General features: G+C 40.5%; 1 protein-coding gene across 23 annotated transcripts; it reads left to right on the forward strand.

The window, feature by feature from the left end:
* The first annotated feature begins 192 nt into the window (after positions 1 to 192).
* LOC144932456 (abl interactor 1-like) lies at positions 193 to 20,587 on the forward strand. Of its 23 annotated transcripts, none has more exons than XM_078856617.1 (14): positions 193 to 366; positions 1,925 to 2,092; positions 8,261 to 8,437; positions 10,554 to 10,571; positions 10,751 to 10,851; positions 13,153 to 13,170; positions 13,513 to 13,671; positions 14,111 to 14,223; positions 15,693 to 15,707; positions 16,282 to 16,326; positions 16,810 to 16,962; positions 17,322 to 17,408; positions 17,618 to 17,809; positions 17,923 to 20,587. In XM_078856617.1, the coding sequence occupies exons 1-14, from the start codon at positions 250 to 252 to the stop codon at positions 18,096 to 18,098; spliced, it is 1,539 nt and encodes a 512-aa protein (XP_078712743.1). In that variant the 5' UTR covers positions 193 to 249; the 3' UTR covers positions 18,099 to 20,587. The 23 variants fall into 23 exon arrangements, with proteins under 23 accessions (XP_078712743.1, XP_078712752.1, XP_078712814.1 ...); XM_078856531.1 differs by having other exon boundaries at positions 194 to 366; positions 15,615 to 15,707; XM_078856541.1 differs by having other exon boundaries at positions 194 to 366; positions 10,754 to 10,851; positions 15,615 to 15,707.
* The last annotated feature ends 4,045 nt before the right edge of the window (positions 20,588 to 24,632 follow it).

A 24,632-nucleotide genomic window follows, 5' to 3' on the forward strand; every position in this document is an offset into this window, starting at 1 on the left:
GCTGGGAGGGAGTGGGGGGCAGGGAGGGAGTGGGGGGCAGGGAGGGAGTGGGAGGCTGGGAGGGAGTGGGGGGACTCGGGAGGGAGTGGGAGGGGGGCTGGGAGGGAGTGGGGGGGCTGAGAGGGAGTGGGTGGGCCGGGAGGGAGTGGAGGAGGGTGAAGCCCGGGTGGGGGGGGGTCAGGGCGAGGCTGCGCATGCGCGGTGGCTACCAGTGGAGGAAGGAGGAGGGGACACGCGCGGCAGGCGAAGATGGCGGAGCTGCAGCAGCTGCTGGAGGAGGAGGTCCCCGCGGCGCGGGCCGCGCTCCTCGAGAGCCACGGCAACCTGCAGCGAGTCGCCGACTACTGCGAGGGCAACTACGTGACGGTGAGATGGCGCCCACAGCGACGACGAGAAGGAGGGCAGTGGGAAGAGGGATGAGAGAGGTAGGAAGGGTGGGAGGCCCCCGCCAATCTGGAGTCCTGTGGGTTCTGGGCTGGGCCAGGAAGGGGAAGAGGTGGTGAGGTGAAGGTGGTGGTCGGTGGTGGTGGTGGACGAGGAGGTGGAAGAGATTGAGGTGTCGTGATAGGTGAGTTCATGACGGGAAGTGAATGTTGAAGCGAGAGGCGGTGTTAAAAGAAGAGGTGGAAGTTGGATTAAGTGGTGATGGTGGTGGTAGAGGAGGTGGTCGAGATGGAGATGTGGGGGAGTGTTGGATGTAGATGATGGAGGAGGAGGTGGGCGAGATGGAGATGTAGGGGGAGTGTTGGATGTAGATGATGGAGGTGGTCGAGATGGAGATGTGGGGAGTGTTGGATGTAGATGATGGAGAAGGAGGTGGTCGAGATGGAGATGGGGGAGTGTTGGATGTAGATGATGGAGAAGGAGGTGGTCGAGAGGTGTGGGGAGACGTGAGAGTTGATCAGAGCGGCGGTAGATGACGGTCAGGTGGTGTAAGTGAAAAAGTGAAGGAAAATTAATCAGGGATGAGGTCGGAAATACGTCGAGGATGTCAATGTGAAGAGTGATAATGCTGATGTGTTAGGTGGTGGTGTTGATACAAAAAAAGTTCATAACGATGTTGAATGTGAAGAACGTTACTGTTTATAAAACTGATGCCAAAATTGATACGGGTGTGGATCAATGAAGTTGGTGATTATAAATTTGGCAGTGCCCTTGGAAGGCTTTGATAAAGATGACTTTAATGAATAACATGTTTATGGTTGATAACATAGCTGTTGCTGACAGTGCACGGTGATGATGGTGTTGATTAAGTTGATTATGATGATTACTGCACTGTTGTGTTCAGCCAAGCGGATCTTAATTACGTGGGCTGTTGGCGGCTGGGAAGCACTGCATTTTCGTGACGAGGATGTTTATGTTTCTGCCAAAGCCCACGGGTTCGCAAGCCCGAGTGAGTGGGGAGGAGTTGGCAGCAGGGTTCGGGGAGGTGGTTGTTCGTGAGGAGAGGACGTCACGAGACTCACAATTCTCCGAGGATTAGAGTTGGCTTCTTAGCTGCCCCATCTTCTTGTTGACACGCAGAGGCCCGTGCAGCTAAGGTCGCAGAGTCGAAACTGGGATGGCTTGATTTTCAGACTCAGGCCAGCTCTCTACCCTGATTTAACCTCCCTTTTTTCAATCACGATGATTTGCAGTCTCTTTTGTGAATATAAGTCGTGTTGCATGATGATCCAACTTCATATTTATGCAGGTTCAACATACATTATAACACATTGAGTGATTTGGAGGTTAGTGTTTTGTGTAGTACATGAAGAAAAAGCCATAGATAATCGCTGAGTGAGTAAATCATTGAAGGTTTATGAGGATACGTCTCACGTGGCCCATGTTTCTAGGCACAATTTGTCGTGCTTAACCTGAAGTTATGGAAATGTGCATATCTCCTTAGTCACGTAATCACTTCCATGTCCTTCCGCTATGTCAGGCCCCAGATAAGCGGCAAGCGCTTGAGGAGACCAAGGCGTACACTACTCAGTCCCTGGCCAGCGTCGCCTACCAGATCAACACGCTCGCCAACAATGTGCTCCAGATGCTGGACATCCAGGCTTCACAGCTCGGCAAGATGGAGTCGGCAATCAACCACATCTCACAGGTACGGCTACTTAACCACGGGGTCCCTGTAACATGTATCTTTAGACTTTCCTGAGTTTGTGCTTCTAAGTTTTTTCCCAAAAAATATGCCAGTGACTAAATCACCAAATCACCCAGAATTCTGTCAATCTCGTGAGATCTCTGAAGGCCAACATGGTTGCGTCTGAATAGTGCTTGGATGGTTGACCACCATGCGTAGCAGGTTGTTAAAGACTGGCTGGGCTATGTGGTGATAAGTGGAATGCTGTGCAGGGAAATCCATTGTTGTGCTATACATCTATGTGCCCCAGATTCACAAACCCATCCTGATCAATACAATAAAGTATGGTCAAAGTAACTGGTGCAGTTCATAATTTACTTTACTGTAGATGAATACTTACACCTGGTATACCTTGTTTTGTTCGTTGGTGTTTGTTAGTTGCTGATTTGCAATAAGTATAACTTTTGTGTGCGTATGCATGCGTGTGTCTGGTTCCTCTTATTTTGCTGCCACAGTTGAGATTGTGCTGAAATCATCTACTTCGTAGGGTTCATTCTGTGCAGCAGCAGCTGCTATAGAATTACATTTTCCGATTGCTTTTCATAGGCTATAGAGTAATGTGAATAAGGGGTTTTACATTGACGATAATTACACTTATGTAATTTACAATAAGTGAAACATGTATTATGTAAAAGTAAAGGCAATGTATCATTTATGATATGTATATTAGCTAAAGCACAAGCGGTTGGAATTAAACTATTTAAAAGGAAGGTCTGATCATTCAATTGCTCTTCAGTACAATTGGGCAACATTTATGAACAATGCTTTTGGCCAGGGAATCCACGTGTACCATAACGTTTTAATATAATTCAGCCATCTCGTTTAAACTTGCTTCTACAGTATTTCCAATACAATTTGTTCGTGAGAGTACTTTGTAATGGCTATGCACCCATTAATGCTATTTTTGGGCTTGTGTTAACATTTTTCAATGTTGTTTCGCAGTGGAAAATCCTATGTTTTGTTTACTCTATACTCTTTGGTTCTTTCGGTAAAGTCACGTAGGGAGAAAAAATAATAGATCACGACGTTTCGATCGCCACACAAGCAATCATCTTCAGGTGGGAGAGAGAAACAGGCTGCTGAAACAAGTCCTCCTATATAGAGCCGAGGGGATGTTTACTCATAAACCAGTTTGAAAAGTCACTTGTTGAGAAACTACTAGTTTGAATGCAATGCATCCAACTATGTAAATACAAACACTTATATCCAAATCTCAATAAAGTAGAAAGAGCCTTGCAAATTTCTTATATTAAAAAAACACAGGATGTGAAACAATACAATGGTTGCCACTGGAAGGAAGCTTGTTTTCCATTTCGAGCCCTGGGATTTATGAATTAGGGGCCAGGATACAGACACCGATGTTGCCTTTTCTAGAAGGGCATGTTTAGTTGTTTTGTGAAGTTGGTGTACCCTCAGATTGGAGTGCACACAACGCTACAACCTAGGAGGTGTTATCCAAATGTATAAGAAGCCGAATATATGCAGACAACTGTGTTGTGATCGTTCATCAGCAAGAGTCAATCCACTGCTGGATGAAGGGCTCCCCCATGCCATTGCTATCTCCCGTGGTCCTGCTAAGTAATAACAAATACACATTTGTCAATAACACTGCCTTAAAAAGAAAACATTTTTATTTTATCTGGTAAGGCCCACTGAACTATATAGCTTTTTTTTTTAGAAGTGATTTGACCGCAAATGATAGTTCAACGAAGTGGCTTATATGAAAATTTATACCAGCCAAATACTGTAATGTGGAGGGGAAAACCGGAGGACCCAGAGAAAAATCCGTGTGACCACGGGGAGAACATGCAAACTCTAATTATATGAGCGTCAGGGTCGTGATGGAACCCACGACCTGTTGAAATAGTTAACATCTTGCCATCGTGGGGCCCCAAGTTATGTAATAAGCAACACGTCGCGAGGCCAGAGAGGTAGAGTAGACAAGAGATGGAGACAGTACTGTAAGATATCATGGGACCCGATGAGAATGAAATAAAAAAATGTCAAAGTATGACAACTATGAGCAGTAAATAACTCTGCATGACTCACTGGGTGGGGTTATTTTGATTTAAACAAAGTATTTTTTACTGAATAGTAGGTTTGTAAGGATGCATCAATTTTTGGATGCATTTTTAATACTAAGACTCGCATTACCTGCATTGAGTCGTTTTGGTGACAATTTATGGGGGGGGGGTTATTAATGCACGTGATATTATTATGACATGCCGGTGTGACATTTGGACCGATCTCTAGTGAACAAAACTCCAAACGAAACATTCATAAAATGAGAACTCTTACCATCGTGAAAAATACAGATCTGTGCATTTTCTAATGACTTGCACTGTCCGTGCTTTTGCGCTTGACCAAGCACCAACTTAAAATAAAAACATCACCTTTCATCCTGGTCATGAAAAACATACTACTTTATTTAATAATTGTATACATTTTTCATTATAGCTCTTTTTAAATATGTATTGCTATAAATCGTTCAAAAAAGCGGGGTGGTTTTGTTGAAATTAAATTTGATGTCGAAGTTGTGTACAAATGGGGGAATCACAATGCATTGTGTATGTGAGGATAATTTATAGGAACATAAAATGAGTCGGTGCAATTTTGATTGGATGATCCTATCTATTGGAATTGACTTTTACGCACCTTGTGAGGTTTTAGTTATTTTTGTCACGTCCCAAGAAGACCTATAACGTGATGACGTCATCTTGCTCTATTTAAGACTGGAAGCAGGTGGATTGCTTCACTATTCTGTCAAATCGCCCGATGATGCTGGATGTAATTACCAGTGAAACATCGCATTCAAATTGTAAAGGTTTTGGATTTACTCTCCAACACACCGGTGGGCTGAAGTAGTAAATAATTGGCGCGTTGTTTATGTGACAAATCATACTGGCTGTGGCGGGTGGTGGAGAGTTACGGCACATTTATACTTACGTGATCTAACCCAAAAACCTTTATTATGAATAATATTGGTCGCAAAAGCTTACGTGATAAACGTTAAGGTTTTACAAAAATTGTTGTCGTGTGCAATCGTGTTTCCAATTTATATTTACCTTTAAACACAATGGGTTTTTTCAATAGCATTATTGCTGCAGTAATACGATAGTTAAATTGTTTTTCATTGTCTTTAAATCGCGCACTGTTGAGTTTTTTTCCAGCGAGAAGAACAAGTTTCATGAAGGCAGTGACTCCTGAGTATGAAAACGTATCTGTTAATTAATCAATCAGCAAACGTCTTACAATTATATAAAAACACAATAAGTGATTTTCTATTAATTGTTATAATTGATATTGTAATCACGCTTTCTCACGAATATCTTTAGTTAGATACTACAAGCTCAGGAAGGACCTCGAGTGATGCAGGGAATGTACATATATCATGTATTATAACAGCATGAATCATGTCCTGCATTGTCTCATTACTATCCTATTTGACACATGAGATAGTCCATGGACATTGGGGTGCATTAAATATACTTGTAAAATGCAACTCTTGCCACAAAGGATGCACTTGGGGTAGACTGCATTAATATGAATAAATAATCACCTCCTAATGCATAGTTATTGCTGCAAACGCGTGTGTTCTGTTGATATTTGCATTGACATTACTTCCTCAAAAGGAGTGGGGAAATATGTAGGTTAAGAATTGGAAACAGATACTGTGTTTAGTTACTTTGCATATGGGAAGCAGAAGAATGTCACTGCGTGTACCGGACTACTGTACTGACAAATAAAATATTCAGCAGACTGCATAACCTTGGAAATACTTTGATTTAATGGTACACACTGTAAAAGTGTTCACGTTGTAAAACAATTGAGATGAAAAAAATATACCAGTTGTGATGCTTTTTTTTACGGAAACCTGCTAAAAGTTCACCCTGGACGGTGACTGCACATGTAGATTTGGGTGCCACAGTGACGAGAAGTTAACTACACCTCTCCTGGTATGCAGGAAATCGTGGGTTCGATCCCGGCCCTGACGCCTGTATATATGGAGTTTGAATGTTCTCCCCGTGGTCGTGTGGACTTATCTCCGGATCCTCCGGTTTTTCCCTCCACATTTAGACATGCATTTCGAGTATTTAGCTGCTATACATTTCCACGTAATGAGCCATTTCGTTGTGCTATCATTTGTGGCCAGGTCACTTCTTAAAAAGAGACCTTACCTGGTAAAATAAAAAATAGTTTATAGTTTAAATAATTTTATAGTTTACATTTCATCTGCTGGTTTTATACCACATTTTGTCCAGTACATGTCCATTTTGGACCTGGTTCTGCATTTCCCCAGCCATGTAGTCTGGTACAAGGATGCCTCATGCTGTACAAATGCAAATCAACTTGGCCATCTCTACCGATGTCAGTCTCCCATAGCAACATGTACTATTGGCCAAGGAGCTGTAAAAATGGGTCTTCTTTCACAGAAGACACTGTTTGCTTGACTATTTACATAAGCCTATACTGTATTTTCTTTTATATGTTCCACGTTAAATGTTATTTATCCGTATGTACTAAAAACTGCTTCTGCAAAGTTGTTTTGAACTTTTTCATTATGATACTTTATACAGTATATGTATTGTTTTATGCTATTCGGCAATGGCCATACAGTTGTACGTGCAGTGTAACCAATGGGCTTTGCAGAAACAACTTATTGCGTAGAGTGTGTTTCATGCCCATATAATGGATGTGATATTATGGTTCATAACATGTTGATAATCAGTTTTTTTTTTTATTAAGGAACCGTTCAGTATGGAATTAAGTTTACCAAATAGGACATTCATACAATGTCTTAAGTTCAGTAAATATGTAATCGCTGAAATTACTTCCAACAGTTTACGAATCAAATATTTATATAGCAGACACATTCTAAAACAACAGTATGCACAGAATGTTTATATAGCAGACACATTATAAAACCACAGTATTCATATAATTAAATATCCATTTATCAGGAGTGATCTTAAATGTTTTAACATCTATTGTACAGTAATACCACGATTTACATCTCCCCCTTTCGCAAATATATTGTCACGTTATTAATACCACTACCTGATTTGCGTCGCCTCAATCCACAGTTACGTCGCTGACAGCATCGTCCATCCTTTCTCGTATCCGTCGCCTTAGCCTTTGCTTCCACCTACCCTGCACACAAACCGCTTTGCGGTAAATCCCCCCCCCCCTTCTCTCTACCCCCCTGCAACCGACCTCTCCAATGCTGCTGCGGTGGTCCTTTTTACTCCAGTGACCCGGGTGCTGCTGCGGGTCCATTTTTCTGCCCCGCCTCCTTTCCCCCCAACTTCTCTCTCCTCCCCTGCAGCCAAGTCCTATATAACCTCGTGCCATGGCAGATCTCTCGCCTACTTCAGCAGTTTTTTCTTGCTGTGGTTGTCCCACCTGATGACGATTGTGATCTATCGTGATCTATTATTTTTCTACCTACGTGACTTTACCGAAAGATGGATTCCTGCAGTCACAAAAGCTTCAAATCAAGATTGATGGGATATTGCTGTCATAATATACAGTTGTCTTTTTTTAAGTACTTTTAAGTTTTGGTTATTCTATTTAATTATGTTTGACTCAACGTGTTTCAGTCTCAACATTTCATTCCAAGAAATTGTTATCACACCATTATCATCACTAATCATAACTAACCCACTGCTGGATGAAGGCTTCCCCAAGGTGTTGCTGCCTCATAATCGCGGGATGTAATAAACAACTGCATGTGAACTCGCTTCATCACTGTCTCCTCGGTGCATTTCCTTTTAAGCGAGTTCCCACCCTTGGCTACCACTCTATCATTCTTGACTATCGGCTATCATCTCTAACGGTGTGCTGCCGAAACCCACAGACTTTTCTTAACAGTTAAAATTAACGTCTTAGCCTTCACATATTCTCTAATTCGTGTTCCAATTTCTGTCTCAAAATGTAATTCCAGGCATGCATCTGTCATGCTTCGTTGCACACCTTTAATCTATTCTCTCTTTTTCCTTCATGTCAATATTTCTGATAATGGATAATACGCATTGGTAAAAAATATGATAACTGAAATCGGTGTCTATATTGCTGTTTATTCCCGTGAATGTAAACTACCGTATATGAATGACACCTTTTGTCTTGCAGACGGTGGGCATCCACAAAGAAAAGGTGGCCCGGCGTGAGATCGGCATTCTGACCACCAACAAGAACACAACACGCACACACAAGATCCTGGCACCCGTCAACCCCGAGCGACCTGTGCGCTATGTGCGCAAGCCACTGGACTTCAACGTGTTGGATGACATCGGCCACGGCATGAAGGTAATAAGTGGAATGAGCCCTCGGCCTAGCTTGTGTGTAGCACTGGTTTTGGTAGGTGCATGTTTTGTGGTCCACTCAAGCTGCATGACGAATTTTGAATTCATGAAGTAAACAGTTCAATGTCATGGGGGACGTTACTGGATTTTTTTTGCAACTCATACATAGTGTTAGAAATTTAAGTAGGAAATAATGTGGTGATTGTGTTGCCTGACCTTTTTCGGTCGAATAATTTAATGTTGCAGACATTTTGGTAAAAGCATATAATGTGTATTTGATCAATTGTAATATATTTCTTCGTTTAGTTTTCTAATCTGCGTATGATTGTTTAACTGCGTAGTGAAAATTATGTGTCAGTGCTGCTCAATGGCCTCTGGCTCGAATGTAAAAATGGCTGATAAACTGTGCATGAGCATACAAGTTGCAGTTTGCATTTGAATCCTGCACGTTTATTTTAACTGTTAAAGTAGAACATTAGTGGTTGTACATCTAAGAGGGCAAGAAGATGGTTTTAAACATTATTATAAACTGATTACAGGCAGTCGACGGGTAACAGAGAAGGGTTAGGTCCACAAGAACGATCCATAACACAAATTTTCCATATGTCAGAAACTGAACAATTTGCTCCCCAAATCAAGATAAAATCCCATATGCTAATTAGTGCCTCCCCTACCCGATTACTAGTTTGTTTTCTCTCAGCACTGTATTGCGCTGTCATCCATTTTCTATCGCTGCCTGTATCTTATCGCTGTAGGTATGCCCTGTACTTCCTATGATTCTTGAATTTCATCAAATATGTACCCTAATACTACCCATAATTAAACTAATGGAACATATACTTTATCCAATTGCTTATGAATACCACAAAACATTTTTATATTAATTGTTTACAGAAAGCAGTCACTTCCGAATGTTCGTTTACCGTGCATTAGGCTAGGCCTAGACTTCTCCGATCACTTTTGGCTGAGACCATAAGCAGTCGAAGTGTAATTTTGGTAAATGAATTACATAGAATAAATAATTCATGAAATAAACTTAAAATGAAGAAAACTAGCAATAGAAACATGGGAAAAAGAGTTCTAAGCATAGAAAAAATTTAAAAATGCTACGAAAGGAAAATTATTTCGTAATACTACAAAAAAAATTCCATTTACCCGAATTCTCGTGAGGCTCAGGCTCGGTGAAGGCAGCGTTTTGGTGGAGCAAGGTGTAAGGGCGGGGCTTATACCTCGCTCCGCGGTATTCATCCGCAACCTCACCGTGCTGCACTATTGACGCTTGGTAACTAACGCAAAAATTTCCGCATATTTTTTTACATGATTTATGGAAGCATTTCCATAAGGTCGGATTTCCGTTAGTCGGGTCTTCCGTAACCCAGGGACTTACTGTATATTTTTCTACAGTCATTGTCCTGCCATTTTCATTACGATTTTCATTTGTTTAAACCATGACAGCTGGCATTTGTCTTCTATGCAATAAATTGGTATATAATAATAGCCAATGTGTGTAACATGAATAGAATTACTTTACCAAATCCTCACTGCTGAGTCCGAATAATACATACTTTTCAGTGATGTAATATTTGTGTCTTTGATGAAAGAAAATATGCACTCACAAGATGGTCTGTCAAACCTACCTGTCTGGTTTTCCAAGTAAAAAATGTAAGGTCAATGGTTCTCAAACTCTAGTTTCCTCTTAAGTTAACACGTGTAGATTGTTTTAATAAAACAGAAGTGTCGGCTAAGGGGGGTTTATGAGCAGTGTTATCAGACATTAAATGACAACATATTGAGCGTCTCTGTTACAACGTGTTTAGAAAGCCATTGGAAAACATATATTACCACGTTTGTGGACGATGTTTAAATGGCAGTAAATATTTATTTCAAAGGAAAACAATATAAATAACACTTTATTGCACATTTACTCATTCAGCTGTTGTGTATGTCTCCATGGTGTTACCTAAAAGTGATCATTTAAAATGTATATTGAATCGACTCTAAAAAAGACAAGCCATCGTGTAAATCAAACATAACTCCATAAAATGTGTTGCCTTAACTGCATGCAGATTTATAGATAAGTTATATTTTGCTTCTATTTTTATTTTCTGCTTTGCGCAAAGTGGCTTCTGAAGGCTAAGGTAAGAAATCAAATACCGTATTCTGTTTGTGCTGTGTAAGTGTATTGTGCTGTGTTGTGTAAGGTCCGTTTAATTTGCGGGCCATGCAGTTGTTTTGGTGATGATTTATCGCAAGCACTGTGGTGTGAGCTTGCAGCGCATGTAGGCTGTGCTCAGTTTTGGGTGTGCCTTTGTTGCAGCAGGGAAACAACCCCAACGGAAGGACCAGCAGTATTTCCCGGAGCACACCGCCCACTCAAAAACCTCCCAGCCCTCCTTCAGTCAGCAGAGGAACCATTGGGTACGAGGTCACACCTTTATTTCTTTATTTAGTTGTAATTCGAGAATTTTACATGGGCAAGGATGTGAAATACAATTGCATGCTCTATTGTCATGCCGTTAATCTAATATTTCATGTATTGTACCAGGGCTGTTGAAAACTATTGCATGTTGTGTTTTAAACTATTGCCATACATTGCAATGGGTATTTTTAGAAAACAGGGAAAAACTAATAGTTATGTGAATAATACCAATGTGTGTTTATCACTTTCATATTCTAGGAAATCATATTTGTACAAGCAGTGGATGAAACTTCGCATTATCCTCCTGTCAGTTTCCAGTGCTACTCATGTTCTCGTGTGCGGAGCAAATCTGAGCCCCCATTATCGTCGTTATGAATTGGACGGTCTATATTGGTTTTTGTGTGTGTGGGCGGGTCTGCCTTTAGATGTTCGGAATTTTGCCTATTCAAAATCAAAGCTTGTGAACTGAGGAGTGGTTTTTAATGTACAGTGCGGTAAGTAACTAAATGCCCTTGAAATGCTCTAAAATTTACCATTTGGGATGGATAATCATGCAGCTCAACAATTGGGCATACAACTGAAAAATGTGTAAGAGTATATTTACCAAAGGCAGTTATTTAAGGCACACTGGGATCAAACTTATAAAATAAAGAGGTGAACAAGAGAAGAGTACTTTTTAAAAACTTAACTTAATATTGTAAGTCATGTACCAGTATGTCTAAAGGGAAACATCTTAAATCACTGCATATTACCTACTGTGAGATGGACAAGAGAATGGAACAAAAGTTAACATCTGTGCAAAGAAGCACAGAGGCACTTGCTTGGAATTCCATAGACATTGGCAAAGTAAGACAATGCAATTTAAAATGCACGGTTTTATGAACGACGTGGTCACAGCTTTTACATGAAGATGAGGTGAACATGTTTAAAATGGATATATAATGCGGATAGCCTCAAAAAGGATAGGGACACAAAACATAATTTTCCCACTATTAAAGCATGAGCCGCTTTACAGAATCTCATAAGAATTTGCTCAAGTAGAAAAACTGTTGCAATGCCTCCACCAACTTTGCAATCAGACATCACGCAGAGCACTGATTGCTTTTGATTGCTGCATTCAACTTTACAGTGGCTCAGACATCAAGGATTGAAACGTCAATCCCGAGTAACCTTTCCAACTCGTAAAATCTGACAAAATAGCTATTATAACATCCATTTGAAATGAATTGTAAGGAATGATTTATGAATAGAACAAAGAAGGTTGCAAAATTGGGCTAAAGATAAATATGAGCAAAACAAAAGTTATTTGCAAGAAGTTGGAGATACAACTGTAAAACACACTGTATATGAATATCTAAGACAAATGGTGACAGAGAATGGGGAGAATAATGAAGAGATAAAGAGGTGAACAGGAACACAATGGAATGCTTTTGGGAAATGTTTTTGATAATGAGAAGGGTTTTTTTTTTACACAAAGCTGAAATGTGTGCAAAGTAGCATGGGGAGGTGCAAGTTCGGAATTAGACTGAGAAACAGAGGGAATGTGTAGATTAGAGAACAAATGCAAATTAGAGACATCACATTGACATCTATGATCTTGGGCAATCCACATAGCTATAAGAGATTATAGCCAGTCGTCGAAAATGGCAGTGGCAGCCAAAAGAGGACACGCCTGAGAAACATCCACCCCTGAGATGGAAAGATAACATTTTATTATGTTCAAGTGTAATTGTCGAATTGCAGCATTGGATTGACGATTGTCGATGATTGATTGTTTATTCATCATCTTACGATGACAAATGATTAACTTCATACTTTGTTTCTCAAAGAAACTGTGCCCCTTTTATTGACATTAAACATACTGTATATTTTTTGTGTGAAACAAATCATTCTATAAATGTTGTACACCATGAGTCATGCAGGTAAACATTTATTGGCGTTCAACTGCTGACAAATGATTATATTTTATGCCTTGTTTGTAGAAATTATTAGTTGTTGGTTAATTGTGTCATTGCTGTTAAAAAAAGGAAATATTTTTCTCAGAGATATTGCATTTTACAATTTATTCCCATTGTAAAACAAATACAGTATATATCAATTCTGTTTTAGGAGGCTGGACAGGCACACCACTGAAAATTAAACACATTTTCCAAATAATCTTGAAATATTGCATGAGATTGAAAGGAACTTTGGTTTATTTTTACTTGCTGGTGCATTTGTGCATGAAACTAACTGCTGCTTCCTTCTCTATCACCTGCTTGGCATGACACGGGTGCCTTGACTTGCCTGCCGCAATGCAGCACTCTGGGACGCAAGGGGTATGTAGGGTTATGTCGTCTTCATTGATTGCCCGCTTTAATTCACTTCCCCTTTCCTTAAATGTCAAATCTGTGATTGAAGTGCATTTTTATTTATCCATTGTTTAAGAAACTATTTTGCTGGCGTTTAGTGTCTACTTATCTTCTTTCATCCCCTCATTCCTTGATTAAGGATAGAAAATATTTTCATGTTAAATACAGCTGCACTTTGCTTGCAGTTTCACTGCTGATGTTGAGGGCATTCTCTCTCGAAGCCGATGATGCGGAATGGCTCTGTCTAGTGGGTCCACCGGGAGGCACTGGCAGGGGTGAGGGGTCAGTTCTCTGCTCTTGGTTCTGCAGAAGGAGCTCTCCCTACCGGACTCTGGAGCCGGTTCGGCCGCCAGCTCTGCCTAACGATTACACAGCCAGCCCGGGTTGGGGGCCTCCAGCCTCTCAGCAGCAGCACCTACAGAGCCCTGCACGTACTGCTTCCCTCAACCAAAGGGCTCGAACATACAGGTAGTGAGGGATAGGAGACAGACTTCCTGTTGGCAGGAAGAATGTTAGTGCCGTTGAAATTTGAGCATCTTTTTGTACGAGAAAAAATGGCCAGGGTTTCTGAGCGGTAAGTTTTTCTTGTGCTGGGTAATTGCTTGGTTGCTTAATATCTGCTTTATTAACCTCTTGTTTTAAACCATGCTTCATTTGCTTTTGATTTTTCTGCAGTTGTGGTACTAACATGTGCAGGATGATTATAAAAAAGGGATTTTGTTTAGGTGCCCCTTAATCCAGCAAGGAGCCCTACTCTGATATTTTAAAGTTTTAAATAATTTGAAAAATGTTCCCGTATTATATGCATTAATGATCGTTTTAATGTTGCAGCTGAAGATGGCGCTGTTGTATTTAAACCGTTTAATATTCTTATATAATGATGTTTATTCCTTCCTGTGGGCATCAGTGGCAGCAGTGGAGGCAGCCGGAGCGGAGGCAGCCGGGAGAATAGTGGCAGCGGCAGCGTGGGCATTCCGATCCCTGTGCCCCCACCCTCCATACCAAGTGTCTTCAGCCAAGGTCTTTTCATGACTGCCCTCCTCGCTGTCTGCACAAATCTATCCTGGCATCATTGATGGACTTTGCAAAGCATCTGTCTGTTTAATCAGTGCATATTCCTGCTATACTATATGGATCAGAAACATGGACGTTGACAAGTAAAATAAAATAATAGCTGAAACGTGGCCATGGCATGAATAGGTTCATGCTTGTAATTAACATTTTGAAATAGCGGAACATACATCGCAAAACATACAAAAGTTAGAAACATAATTGACGTATAACAAACGTTAGTGTGCTTGGTTGGACCCATCACGAGAAGGGATGATGACTGGTGGTCGAGAATGTCTACGTGGAGATGGACCTATTAAATACGTTTGTGCAGGAGCTTGGCCACGAGAGAAAATGTGAGTCTTGGAGGCTGTTATCCAGCAGTGAATATATCATGGATGGTAATGATGAATTCATCTCGATGCACATTACAGAAAATGCCCAAGGGTTCAAAATTATGCTAACCAATGGGGATGCTTATGTTAACCTATTCTTTCTTTTAAAGCTGACCACTTAAGTAAATAATTTTCTATTACTGTGTCATATGATAAGAAAAAAAACCTCGCTGCACATAGATCATATTTCGTGTTACCAAGGACATTTTTACCTCTTCGTTTTATTTCACATCCGAGCAGTGGCCAATATAAATAAATACATAAACACACGAACATCTGTGTGTGTGCTGTTGTAGCAAAGTGCATCCAGTATAATAAATATATCGTGCTGATTTATGCACCATTACTCTACATTCTTTTAATCACACTTGAGAAGCAACAGATTGGAAGTCGTGACAGTACTTTGAAGACATTGCATGGAGCTGAATGCCCTAAAACCGGCTTCATCACGTGCTGAAATAATTCTGTGCTGCTATTTATACTGTACTCACCACTGTAGCATTAAACATGTCTAGAGTGCTTCCACTCCATAAAACTATTGTTTATTCTTGAAATGCTAATTTGACTCGAAAACACACTTGACGATTCCTGTTATTAAATTGTGGTATTGTCATTGAGTGATGTAGTAATTATTGCTTTCATAATTATCGCCAATGTTTGTCAGCCAAAGTACTTGTATATTAAAGCATGTTTAACTCTAATTCGTTATATCTTGCAGCAAAATTGTATGTGTAGCATGGGCAGTATAGCCACCTGTCTTCTTGTGTATTTAAAGTAGTCTTCAGATTATTAGATGGAGTGTCTGTGTACAAGTATCTTACTGGTTTGAGCATGTGCCTAACCACTCAATCTTAAGCAATATTCTACGCATGAGGCATGCGTAATTGTATTTTACATTAGCAGTGGTTTTCAGTGGCCCACTAACATCTCTGCATGTTTGTCGCTTGTTCACATTTAATTGCATAGGTCCACCTACTTCCTCTTACCCACCACCACCTTCCCCCATGCCTGCTGACGTTTACAACAATTCTTTTCCCCCTCCAGCCCCACCACTTTCAGGTAAGCTTCATTTACATCTTGAGAGCAAATCGTGCCTCTTTTTTGTGTTTTCAGTTATTCCAGCTGTTCCTTTGGCATTAATGTCAAAACCCCCAACTCAATTTAAAGCCAGTGATATTGAAAGCCTTGTGGACTGGAGATCGTATTGGTGTCAACTATCCAACCAGTTATGGGTGATGTTTATTTACATTTTACGTGATTTTTTTTTATTAGTGGCTTATCTCCAGGTTCTTTCATGCTAAAATACTTAGATAAATTGGCCCAAGATGCCAAGCAGGTTGTTTATGGAAAAGTTGCAAGGCGCAGTGAGGATTCCCCAGGTAAATAAGGAACATCATGGTTACAGTGGCTGACAAGGTTTACTTATTCCAAGTGCAAGTTAATCATTGGATGGTAATACGTTGTGATATGCTTTGATTTGAGCAAATTTTCAATTATCGTACAAAACAACTGCATGTTGGAAAACCGAGGTGAATGTTGCTAGATCTTTAGGTGAATGCTTGTGTTGATATTTTGAGCTGTATCAGTAGCTCTAAGCTTGTGAGATTTAACACAAGTTTCTTTTGGCTGCCAGCATCCATTGGTGTGCCAGCCCCACCTCCTCCCCCTCCCATGTTTGGTAAGATCAGGCTTCATGAATGTAGTACTCACCATTTTGTTCTGTCTTGCTACTAATCTAACAATGGACGTAGCCAGTGGTAATAAAACATGACGATGTGTTGGCTTATTTAGAAGAAGAGCACGTTTGCCTAAAAAACGAAACTGCACTGCCAACCAGTCAAATGGTAATTCATGCACATTCTGTGTGCACATTATTGATGTCTGGCTATGCCCTGTGAACGCTTGCTTCTGAATTCATCATCAGGCTGAAAATAGTGATGGCAAATGCTTGTGTTGCTTGTGTCAAGGCTACTTTTGTTGCCTCAAACATGGACATTGGTATTGAACGGTCGTCAACTTGCTGTAGTTGCTGTCCTGTTTTAATACTAATCCTTACATGGAAGTAAACATAACTTAGCGTGACGTGTAAGAGGAACTTGAAGTGAATGAATACAGTGAATGTGAATGGGCTGCTGGAAGCTATATTGTCGGGATTTTGCAGCTGGGCCCGGTTCCCAATACAACTCCATGCCAAGGCAGATGACGCGGAATAACTCGGCCACGTCCATCAGCTCAGGAGGCTCGCGCCGTCCCCCATCCGTTACCTCCCAGTCCTCACAACTCAATGGCGGCCCCTTCTACAGCCACAACCCCAGTAGGTGGCACTTAGAGCACTCCTCCCCTGCCCTCCCGCCAGAGGGAGCACACCCACGACGGAATCCTTAGCCTTCATATAAAATGTGTCACTTTGGCCTCGTATTACCATAGTTTAACGTGGTTTGGAATGATTTTGAAGCGGAGGCTTAGAATAAAAATACAAAGCTTGACTTCATAATTCACATGCATATGTGTGTCTGGTTTTGAGATTTTATCTGATAAAGTCTAGTTTTACTGATCAAGCAATATTGCGCCTGCCTTCTGTCGCTTTTGTCAAATATTTTTTCAGGCAATGGATCATTTTTTACTGCTTTACAGCTAATTGCAAATGCACTGCTTTGTGTTTGTCCTTATCAGTGTCACATGCGCCGCCCCCTCCGCCAATGCCCCAGCTCACCCCACAGATTCCCCTCACGGGCTTTGTGGCCCGCATGCAGGAGAACAGTAAGTGGTCATAATTGAGGGCACCTTAAAAATTATGCTTTATATTTAGGGCTTTGCTTTATGTTTGTGCGATTTATTTCAGTGAATTATGTTTCTTTCTTACTAATTGATTCACTTCACCCAGTGATTACAATGTTACGTAATTTGCTTTAATCGGCAGTTATGGCAGCATGTGAAGAGCTCACTAATGTCATCTCTTTGTTATAAAGTTGCAGACAGCCCAACACAAGCATTGCCTCCGCCCCCGGATGATCTGGTGGGCTTTGGCTCTGGGGGCGATGACTCGCTACTGCCTCCACCACCCCCCATCGACTACGACGAAGAAGCCTCTGTGGTGCAATACTCGGACCCCTATGCAGATGGGGATCCCGAATGGGCACCCAAAATCTACATTGAGAAGGGTGAATATTCACTGTGCACACACTGAACAACGCAGAATTGACAACTTCGTTAAAAAGCAAGCATATGCTGTGTTGGTCACACTCATTATCCTCACTCTTTTTGTGTTTCCTAGTGGTGGCAGTGTATGACTACGTCCAGGACAAGGATGATGAGCTGAGCTTTCACGAGGGCTCCATCATCTATGTGGTCAGGAAAAACGATGACGGCTGGTACGAGGGTGCCACCAATGGCCACACAGGGCTCTTCCCCGGCAACTACGTGGAGCCCATAATGCACTACGCTGACTAGCACGTTGGTCCTCCTATCTGCTGTGCGCCAAGACAACACCTCGGCATCCCACCGATGCACAGGCGGTGCTGGAATTTCTAAATGTGGTTAGAGACCATCTACATCAATAAAGGTCAATTCAGCATCTCTTACACAGTAAAAGAGCACAAATGGTAATGGAGGTCCAAAGTTTGCATTTTTGTTAATTAATGCGTTTAACAGAATCTACCACTAGATGTAAGACAAGTTCTTGGTAGTTTAAATGCCTACAACGTACATGCAAGGAGCTTAAATTGTTTTATACTAGAAAGGGTGGCTTGGTATCTTATCTGGTGTGGAAGTTTTACTGTTGAATGTGAGATTTGTGAATATTCTATCCAACTGTTCCAGTGCACTGTGTCAGTATTGACATATGCTAAAACCTGTGGTTAATCAGACAGGGTCTGAATTATTAGTTTTTAACATCAAACAGCTTTATACTGTATTGGGTTGGGGCATTTTTTTATACTGCCACTTCTGAAAGTAAACATGAGATATGTGTTCTTAATCTATTGGCTGAAACAGCCACAGACATGCTTACACTGGTGCCATTGGCAATACATAATTTTGGTAAAAATGTATTGGTGGGTTTTTAATTAACAGGGTGCAAACTAAACCAAAGCCGAGTTTATTTGTAAATGTATTCGTAAGTGTTAAAAATATTGGCATGTGTATGCCATTTAGCTTACATGGCTTTATAAGTAAAACGGAGAACACATTTGAACAGTGAAATTGTAGATTTGAAGCTTTCGTGACTGCATGAATCCATACTCTTTGGTTCTTTTTTATACCTACGTGACTTTACCGAAAGAACCAAAGAGTAGTGAAATTGTATTATTGTAATAATTTTTAACTCATCGTGTGCAGGTCAAACCCAACCGATGTGCTTGTCTGTGGCCTTATCATTAGCCTCACTGCAAAACCACTTAGCAAGGCACAATACAAATGGAATTTTAAATAATGGGATTTATTCCTCTGGGGCATTGAGGATTAAATTAAATTCAAATGTATTGGTTGTGGAATGTATGGAAGACAAATTGTTACTCTTGTTTTAACATGCTAACTGATGTGGCAAGAATACTACTTAATATAGTGGGATCAGTAATGTTTTGCTATTTTCTAACAGCTAGGTGATTAAACTGGTAAGTGTTATTCACAATAACATTCTTAGGACACTTAAAATTATAAACTGGATTTAGTGGCAGCTGAGCTGTTTAGGCAGTTCCATGTATTTTTATTGTAATCAGTTACGTTGGAGGCACATTACTTTTAATTCCTGTTCTTTAACATTGGCAATACAGGCAGTACACACAACTCGCATTCTCTCCAGCAGTCGGTGGAAAAAGTACATCTTTCAGGCGAAAGAAAACGTGCATTTCAAACAAACTCAAGACAATTTATCATTGTCATCGAGATTGACTGAAGTGCTCTTTATGCCTTAATTACCATATACTCTTAAGAGTCTAGAGCAGGGGTCTTCAACCAAAATAACAAGTAATTTTTTTCCGTTTAGGTAAAAAAACTCTTTCAAGAACCACAATGCGTGTGAATACTAAACGGTCCTTAAAGAGCTGCATGCGGTTTCAGAGCCACAGTTTGCCGAACCCTGGTCTAGAGCCTACATTGCTGGTGGATTTGTGTACAGTCCATGTATGGAGTGTTGTGGTCTGAGCAGGATACCGGATTTGAACCATATGCTACTTTCATGAAAAGCATTTCGGTTGTGTTTTTTTATGTTGTATTCATCAAGAGAATCCAGATTATAATTTTTAGTACACTTAACATTTTTTGTAATGAGTTCAGAATCATTACAGTTTGTAATTAATACAATCAGTTATGGATTTGTTCCAGTGTGTTTTGTAAATCTTTGTATACTTTTATCAATAGCACTCTTGTAGAACGGATGACAGTATTTTCTGTGTATAGATTATATAGTCTTACACTTAAAATGTGGGGCCAGCTGAAATATCAACTCGACAAATAATTATCATTCAGAGGAAAAACTTTCGTCACATTGCAATGCAAAAATTGCATTGTGTTCAATACACTGTATGCACATGGGGCTTTTTTCCACAGTTGTAACATTGTAACTTACATGAAGAATTGCATGGCCTATTGTGGTCGGAATTGACGGAAAATAAGGGATTTTAAATGTCAGTGATTTGAAAGCCTCTGGAATAAAAAGTGTGTTGAAACATCGGTTTATTTGGCATGTACTATTTTATTTTCAACATGTAGTGATGGAGAGAGATGTATTGCGAGAAATGTATCGACTAATGTGACAATATAGCCATGCCTTTATCATGCTGAGTTGTGTACATTGTTACTGCTGTGGAAATGCATTATTTTCATACATATTGAGGTGTATAACTCTTGGCTTTGAATCTGCATGTTTAATCCCTATGCATTTTCTGGATTTGTGTACATACTATGTACATACATTTCCGAATAAAATACATTTAAGAACGGTATGTTTGTCTTGTGCCTCCTTAAGTTTGTGTATATGGTACTGATTTCTGAAATTGGGTCTTACCATAAAAAAAACTCAATGTGTAATATGAAATATGACGTACCATATTTGGGAACAATTGGGAAAAAAAATTGCAGAAAGGTCGAGCGTGTCTTGCAAGGATGGGATGAACTTAAAACATTGCCAACAAAAAATATTAGCCTAACTAACGTTATCTTCAATATTGGTCGCGAAAGCCTACGTGTTAAACTGAAGTTATCCAAGCAATACAAAAAAATGGGGGATAATGACGTATTCCTCCCGGGGATGACAACTGAAAATGAGATGGGTAAATCCCCCCATAAAATCGCATCGTGTATTATGCATTGGTTGTATCCTACGATTAACTCTAAAATAGGTTGGTTTCAACGGGGTGTGCACATGCGGTGCAGTTTGTAGAAATAGAGCACTATACTCGGGGTCGGCAACCAAAATAGCAGCCTTTTTCGAATTCGGTAAAAAAATATTTCGAGCAGTCCTTAAAAGAGTCGCATGCGGCTCCGGAGCCGTAGATTGCCAACACCTGTACTTTGCTGCTATACATTTCCACGTTATAAGCCAATTCATTGGACTATAATTTGTTTGTGTTTATACCGTACCTGTCATATGGGTCCACTAGAGGACTCCATACCCCCATGCGATCAAGGTTTTGACAAAGTAAAGTACATATCCCCCAGAAGATGCCACAGTATTATACAGGGTGCATACATCACTTCAGCAGCAACAGCACACAGTCACGGCAGAATCATGGGACACTGCAGACTCCGGTCTCAAAGGTGACTCCACAAGATCTCTCATCTGCAGGTGCGGTTATGCATAACAAAAGCTGTATTCGACTATTCTTCCTGAATAAATACAATTGGAGGTCATCGGTGGTCCTGCCACAGTAAGGTGTAACATCCATTGAGGTGAAGTTCTAGATTTTTTTTCGGTAAAGTCACGCAGTGTTTGTTCTTACGCTCAATCAATCGAGTGTGCTAATTAAAAACATGGTCCGGCGAAATTATAAATGCTTACTATTTAGGGCTTACCACTGGACCACAGACTGCAGAAGCGTGGCTGATGAGGACTGTGTTTAATAAGCAATCAATCCCGCTTTGTCTCGACCTTATAATGGTCCTCCTGATTGACGAGTTAACCTGCGAACGCCCTAATTGCGAACATCAGTTTACAAAAATCGCAGCGCATGGGGAAATTACCGGTTACCTGGTGGGGGGGGGGGGGGTGTAATCAAAATGCTAAAGTGGGTTGAATTAATTAGTCGTCGTGATTAACACCGTGCTGATTATGCGCACGTGGCTTATGCCGAGGTGCGGCGTAAATAATGTGAACAATGCGCTGCGTGCACACGGATGAGATCCCCGGGAAGACAGATTTCAGCTCACGTGGGGTCTCAGCCCGGACAGTAACTCATGAAGCCAGTAATCAATACCAATCAATGCCACCCCTCCAGCACCGCGCCTCTTACGAATGGTTTACGCCAATGGTGTGAAATGTACTTCCCTTTATTAACTTAATTACTGCCATCTAAATCAATCTTGCTGAGAAGCCCCCGAGATTTGAAGATGAAGTTAATGTAGCAACATTTTATTATAGGTCTCCATAAATGTGATGGACTGCCGTGTCTTTTGATTTCAACACGTTTCCAATACAGGCTGCAGAAGTCTGCTGATGAGTTAAATCACATCGCTTTTAGATTATTGTTGAAATTAGAACAGCCGCACACGCAATGTTCCCAGAACGCTTTCATGACTCATTGTTAGAGATGCAACTTTGGGTGATTTATTGGTCAGAGGCCGTCCATAAATGACGTCACGCACCGAGGGGGGGGGGTCAGATATTTGTGACGATGTGTGACGAGGGGAGGAGGGGGGTTTGAGAAATGTGACGTCACATCAAAAGGCGCAACTTTAAATAACAACACTAATTTTGATAAATTTTCATTATTAACTATTTGATTATTTAAGGTCACCTTTTATTTATTCCATGAAGGACAATTTTGCTTCTCCATGGGAGAATGGAGAAGCATACATTTTTTATTTTTTTTGAATGATTGTTATTAAACATTTTGATTCTAATGATTCTACCAGGGCTTTTCATTCTGTAGAATGAATATGTGATTGTTATAATTGTACTCTCCATTTTGCTTCGTTCTACTACAAAGTTTCAAGTATTTTTTTATAGTTATAATTACTTTTAATATTTTATAATTATAATATCATTTAAATATAATATTCTGAACATCTGCAGGTTTAGTTCGACGTTGAATATTTTCAAGTGAATTTTATGCTAAATTTCAGCTTTCTTTTTGAAACATGTTTTCTCATGCAGTGGCGGCTCGTGACATTGCCACTAGGTGGGGCTGTTTTGGGTGACCTCTGAAAATTTGGTGTTCTAATTAAAAAAACATCGTCATGTTATTGGCCTTCCCGTGAAAGTGATATAACTCTCTTATCTACCAACGGTAGACATTTATAAACAATATACGAAACAAAGCACCCAAATGCTGTCCCAATGACCATAAAATCCACACTACACAACCGCTTTGATACTGCCAAAAGCTTCAAGGACATTTAAAGATCAGCTGACACGACTCAACAAAGCCTTTCAAATTGAATATTTAAGAGTAACTCCACAGTGTTCGTTGATAATTCTTCGTTTGCTGCACATGCTGTCATCGCCATTCCTGTTGTTTTCCTCCTATAGCGTGTAGGCCGTGAGCTGCTATATTTGCACAGTGCGACCTCGCGTTGTGACATCGTCTCATTACAGCCATGGGTGCCTTTTTTACCACCCTAAATGGGTCTCAAACGGCGTGGTTAAAATGCTAGAAGCTTATCGCAATCAGACTGTGGTGTTGAAGCGGTTTCTAATATGAACAGCTTAAAATGTTATCTTCATTAGGCAATTCACGTTGAAATAATAATTACATTTAAGAAATGTAACCACAACAAAACTATTTCGACAAAAGTATTTTAATTCAAAAAATAATTTCTCACCTTCAGCTGCTTGGTGGGGCGGGGCCCCAACGCCCCTAGTGGACGAACCGCGCCTGATTTTTTGAGTCCGATGTGGAGTTATATTTCCTTTGCTTTATTTTAGTGCACAACAACACACATTTTCTAAAATAAAATGTGACTCAAGGGTGCGCAAGGGACTTTGTTGTAATATTATTCGCTTGCTCATTCCATGCATGCTAATTTCATAATTTTCATTTTTAGAACTTATAAGGTTAACCAACTAATTTAACTGTCCCATAACCTTCTGACAGTCATTTTGCATGGTTGCAATCTGTAAGACTACAGGCTTACATATGCATATGTATATACACACCCATGCACATCTTGAAAAAGTAGTCCGACATATGCCAATTGATAGTTAATTCAAAATATTGATGAGGTTACAGTGCTTGGCTTGTGTCAAATACAATCCACCAATACGACACATTTTTGATGGCAGTTATTTGATGACTTATACTTTGTAGGTGACATTGTCCTTTAATGAAATACATAATCGAGTAAAAATGTACGTTTTTTTTATTTCGTTCTGTCAGGCGTGGGATGACTAATATTTTACAAAAGCAGGGGGTGTCCTGTGACTGCCGGCAGGGGGCTGGCAGATGGCGCTGTATGTGTGCCGACCATCACGGACCCAGCCTTCTGCTGGAGCCCCACACACACGCCACACGACACCCACCCCTAGCCTCTAAACGCCTGCGCTCAAGCTGCTCAGCTTCAATCATCTCTGGCCAGTGATGCGTCCTGAATTAACTACCTCTGTTCACTGTCACGGCGTCATACAAAATTACTTAAATAAGGATTAAGAAATGTGATGCATGGCCGTATTGCTAAATGCAAATTGGTGCGGGTGAAATGGGAGGAAAAATAGTATTTTCCTCCTGTGAATGTTGTTGCAATTGATTATATTCATACTGGAGTAGCCCATGAGATCCATATACCTTGTAGTTTTCAATGAAGTCTACATTGGGTTACCACTTTTTTTCCACA

This window comes from Lampetra fluviatilis, chromosome 1 (assembly GCF_964198595.1).
Source record: "Lampetra fluviatilis chromosome 1, kcLamFluv1.1, whole genome shotgun sequence".
NCBI lineage: Eukaryota > Metazoa > Chordata > Hyperoartia > Petromyzontiformes > Petromyzontidae > Lampetra > Lampetra fluviatilis.

What these genes read in the sequence shown, in the direction of transcription:
- LOC144932456 (XM_078856531.1), top strand. Translation starts at nt 250, where the DNA reads ATGGCGGAGCTGCAGCAGCTGCTGGAGGAGGAGGTCCCCGCGGCGCGG. An exon ending in CAATCAACCACATCTCACAG is followed by an intron (nt 2,093 to 8,260) that starts GTACGGCTACTT and finishes TTTGTCTTGCAG; the next exon opens with ACGGTGGGCATCCACAAAGA. An exon ending in GGCCCGCATGCAGGAGAACA is followed by an intron (nt 17,409 to 17,617) that starts GTAAGTGGTCAT and finishes TTTGTTATAAAG; the next exon opens with TTGCAGACAGCCCAACACAA.